Source organism: Engraulis encrasicolus, chromosome 17, assembly GCF_034702125.1.
Source record: "Engraulis encrasicolus isolate BLACKSEA-1 chromosome 17, IST_EnEncr_1.0, whole genome shotgun sequence".
In the NCBI taxonomy this organism is placed as follows: domain Eukaryota; kingdom Metazoa; phylum Chordata; class Actinopteri; order Clupeiformes; family Engraulidae; genus Engraulis; species Engraulis encrasicolus.
The window spans coordinates 41,385,224-41,387,723 of record NC_085873.1 but is presented as its reverse complement, the minus strand read 5'-3'; the positions used below and the strand labels follow the sequence as shown (position 1 = coordinate 41,387,723).

At 41.8% G+C, this 2,500-nt stretch overlaps 1 protein-coding gene across 1 annotated transcript in view; it reads left to right on the top strand.

The window, feature by feature from the left end:
- Positions 1-2,500, top strand: part of pcdh15b (protocadherin-related 15b) — a 225,974-nt gene that overhangs the window by 195,222 nt on the left and 28,252 nt on the right. Inside the window, exon 26 of the mRNA XM_063220981.1 lies at positions 1,255-1,382. Coding sequence (XP_063077051.1) covers positions 1,255-1,382 — 128 coding nt within the window. The remainder of the gene's footprint in view (positions 1-1,254; positions 1,383-2,500) is intronic.

Genomic DNA, 2,500 nt, shown 5'->3' with positions numbered 1-2,500 from the left:
GATGATATACATACTCGCATGCGTACGCACACAGGTGTCTGCGCACATGCGCACACAAGCACATACGTACTCTCTCTCTTACACACATTCACACACACACACACACACACACACACACACACACACACACACACACACACACACACACACACACACACACACACACACACACACACACACACACACACACACACACACACACACACAAGCTGCATTTCCACAGGCGTTCACCCTAACTGTGCTGCATAATGCATTCGGCACACTCATATGGTGGAGACACAGGTTGATGCATTGCAAAATTTGCCCTGCCCCACGTGTCCACATGCACCAATGCACATACTGTAGTTTGTGAGATATTATATTCCTCTGTTTGTGAAACCTTGTCCACAATCACAAAATATTGCCCTCAGGCAACGGAAAAAGTGGGGAGAAGTGGGGTTAAAATGTTTTTGTTGGTTTGTTTGTTTCTTTATTTTCCTTGTAGTTTTCTTAGTCAAATAAATTGACCCCAATCGAACCCATGTATAAAATTGAATAATTGTTTCATCATACACAATCCAAATGTGTGCCGTAGAGGGTTAGAACAAAAATCTGTGTCGTCTCCGTCCGTACACATAAAATGTGCATGTCTCTTTCTCTCTTCTGCTGCGTGCTTTTTCCATTGCTGAAGTTGCCTTGATCAAGGCGCCTAAACCTGCCATGTCCCAAATCCCTGAATCCAATACTCTGCACCTGAAGAACTGTAAGTCACCTAAATGGAATTAAATGTGATGTGTAAGCATTGACGGACACCCATGCTTAGGCACATTCAAACATGGTTTAAACTTTGATGTGTGTGTACCTATACAGTACATGCATTTATGTGTACATTACACAAATACATACATACATACATACATACATACATACATACATACATACATACATACATACATACATACATACATACATACATACATACATACATACATACATACATACATACATACATACATACATACATACATATATAGGCCTACATACATACATACATACATACATACATATATAGGCCTACATACTGTACATACATACATACATACATACATACATACATACATACATACATACATACATACATACATACATACATACATACATACATACATACATACATACATACATACATACATACAGTAGCCTACATACACACATAAACAAGCACACACACTATAAAATATAAGATGTCTAAACAAAATCCTCCTGTGCTTTCAGTCAACACTGCCCGGGTGTTCATTGACGTCCATGATGAAAACGACCACCCGCCTGTGTTCACCAAGCCCCTCTACCTGGGAGGAGTGACCGAGGATGCCAAGACCTTCACCCCTGTGCTCCAGGTCCAGGTAAGCCCATAACCAATCACATGCCGCAACACACGGTAGTCATAGCAACCACATGTTGTAAATATAAACTTCTCCTTTGTCCGCCATTTTGAATGTCCAAAAATAGAAATTTTAGCTGCAAAACGTACAGTACTTTGATCTCTATCAAAAATTCTTCAATTATTTAGTAAATATTCACGAAAAGATCACATTTGGCAGTAGACAGTACAGTTTCAATGAGCAGCATAGTTGCAATACCTACTCTGGCCACCATCTTAAACAGTGCGTCTTTAATACAACTGGCGTCAGTTTGCTGTATGACTGAGAGCTGTGCAGTTGAGTAGATTTTTGCAACTCAGTTAGGCTATCATGTAATGTGTATCCATCATGCACAGATGTCCTTTTTTGACTAGTTTGAATAGTTGCAAATGTGCTTTAGACATACATTTGAAGCACATCAGGATTTCCGAAGTGATAGATTGAGAAATAAATGGCAAAATGAATGGAAAATGGAAGTGGTTTTTGAATGTGCTGCATCACGGGAGCAAGCAGTATAGAGGTGTCATCATACATTTCCTGGAATAAATCGGGTTCTACAGTAAAGCGTGTCTGCATTAAAAAGTGTGGCTCCCATTTGGTAGGTATTGAAATTGTGTGGTGACATCATCATCCCCCCTTACTGTGTGTGTGTGTGTGTGTGTGTGTGTGTGTGTGTGTGTGTGTGTGTGTGTGTGTGTGTGTGTGTGTGTGTGTGTGTGTGTGTGTGTGTGTGTGTGTGTGTGTGTGTGTGTGTGTGTGTGTGTGTGTGTGTGTGAGAGAGAGAGAGAGAGAGAGAGAGAGAGAGAGAGAGAGAGACAGAGAGAGAGAGAGAGAGAGAGAGAGAGAGAGAGAGAGACAGAGACAGAGACAGACAGACAGACAGACAGACAGACAGACCCTGGTGACAGTCTCCAGATTACACAGTGGGACATCACACTTATCGTGACTGCTGAACTCGAGCCCCTGAGGGTGCTCCATTAAGCCCTGTTTGGCCAGAGTGGTGCTTCACTGCACTCAGTGGGTGGCTAGACCCTGTTAGTCCTCATTAAGGTGCCGTTAGCCAATTAGCAAGAGCGTGCCGCTAATTTACACTTCCAGAT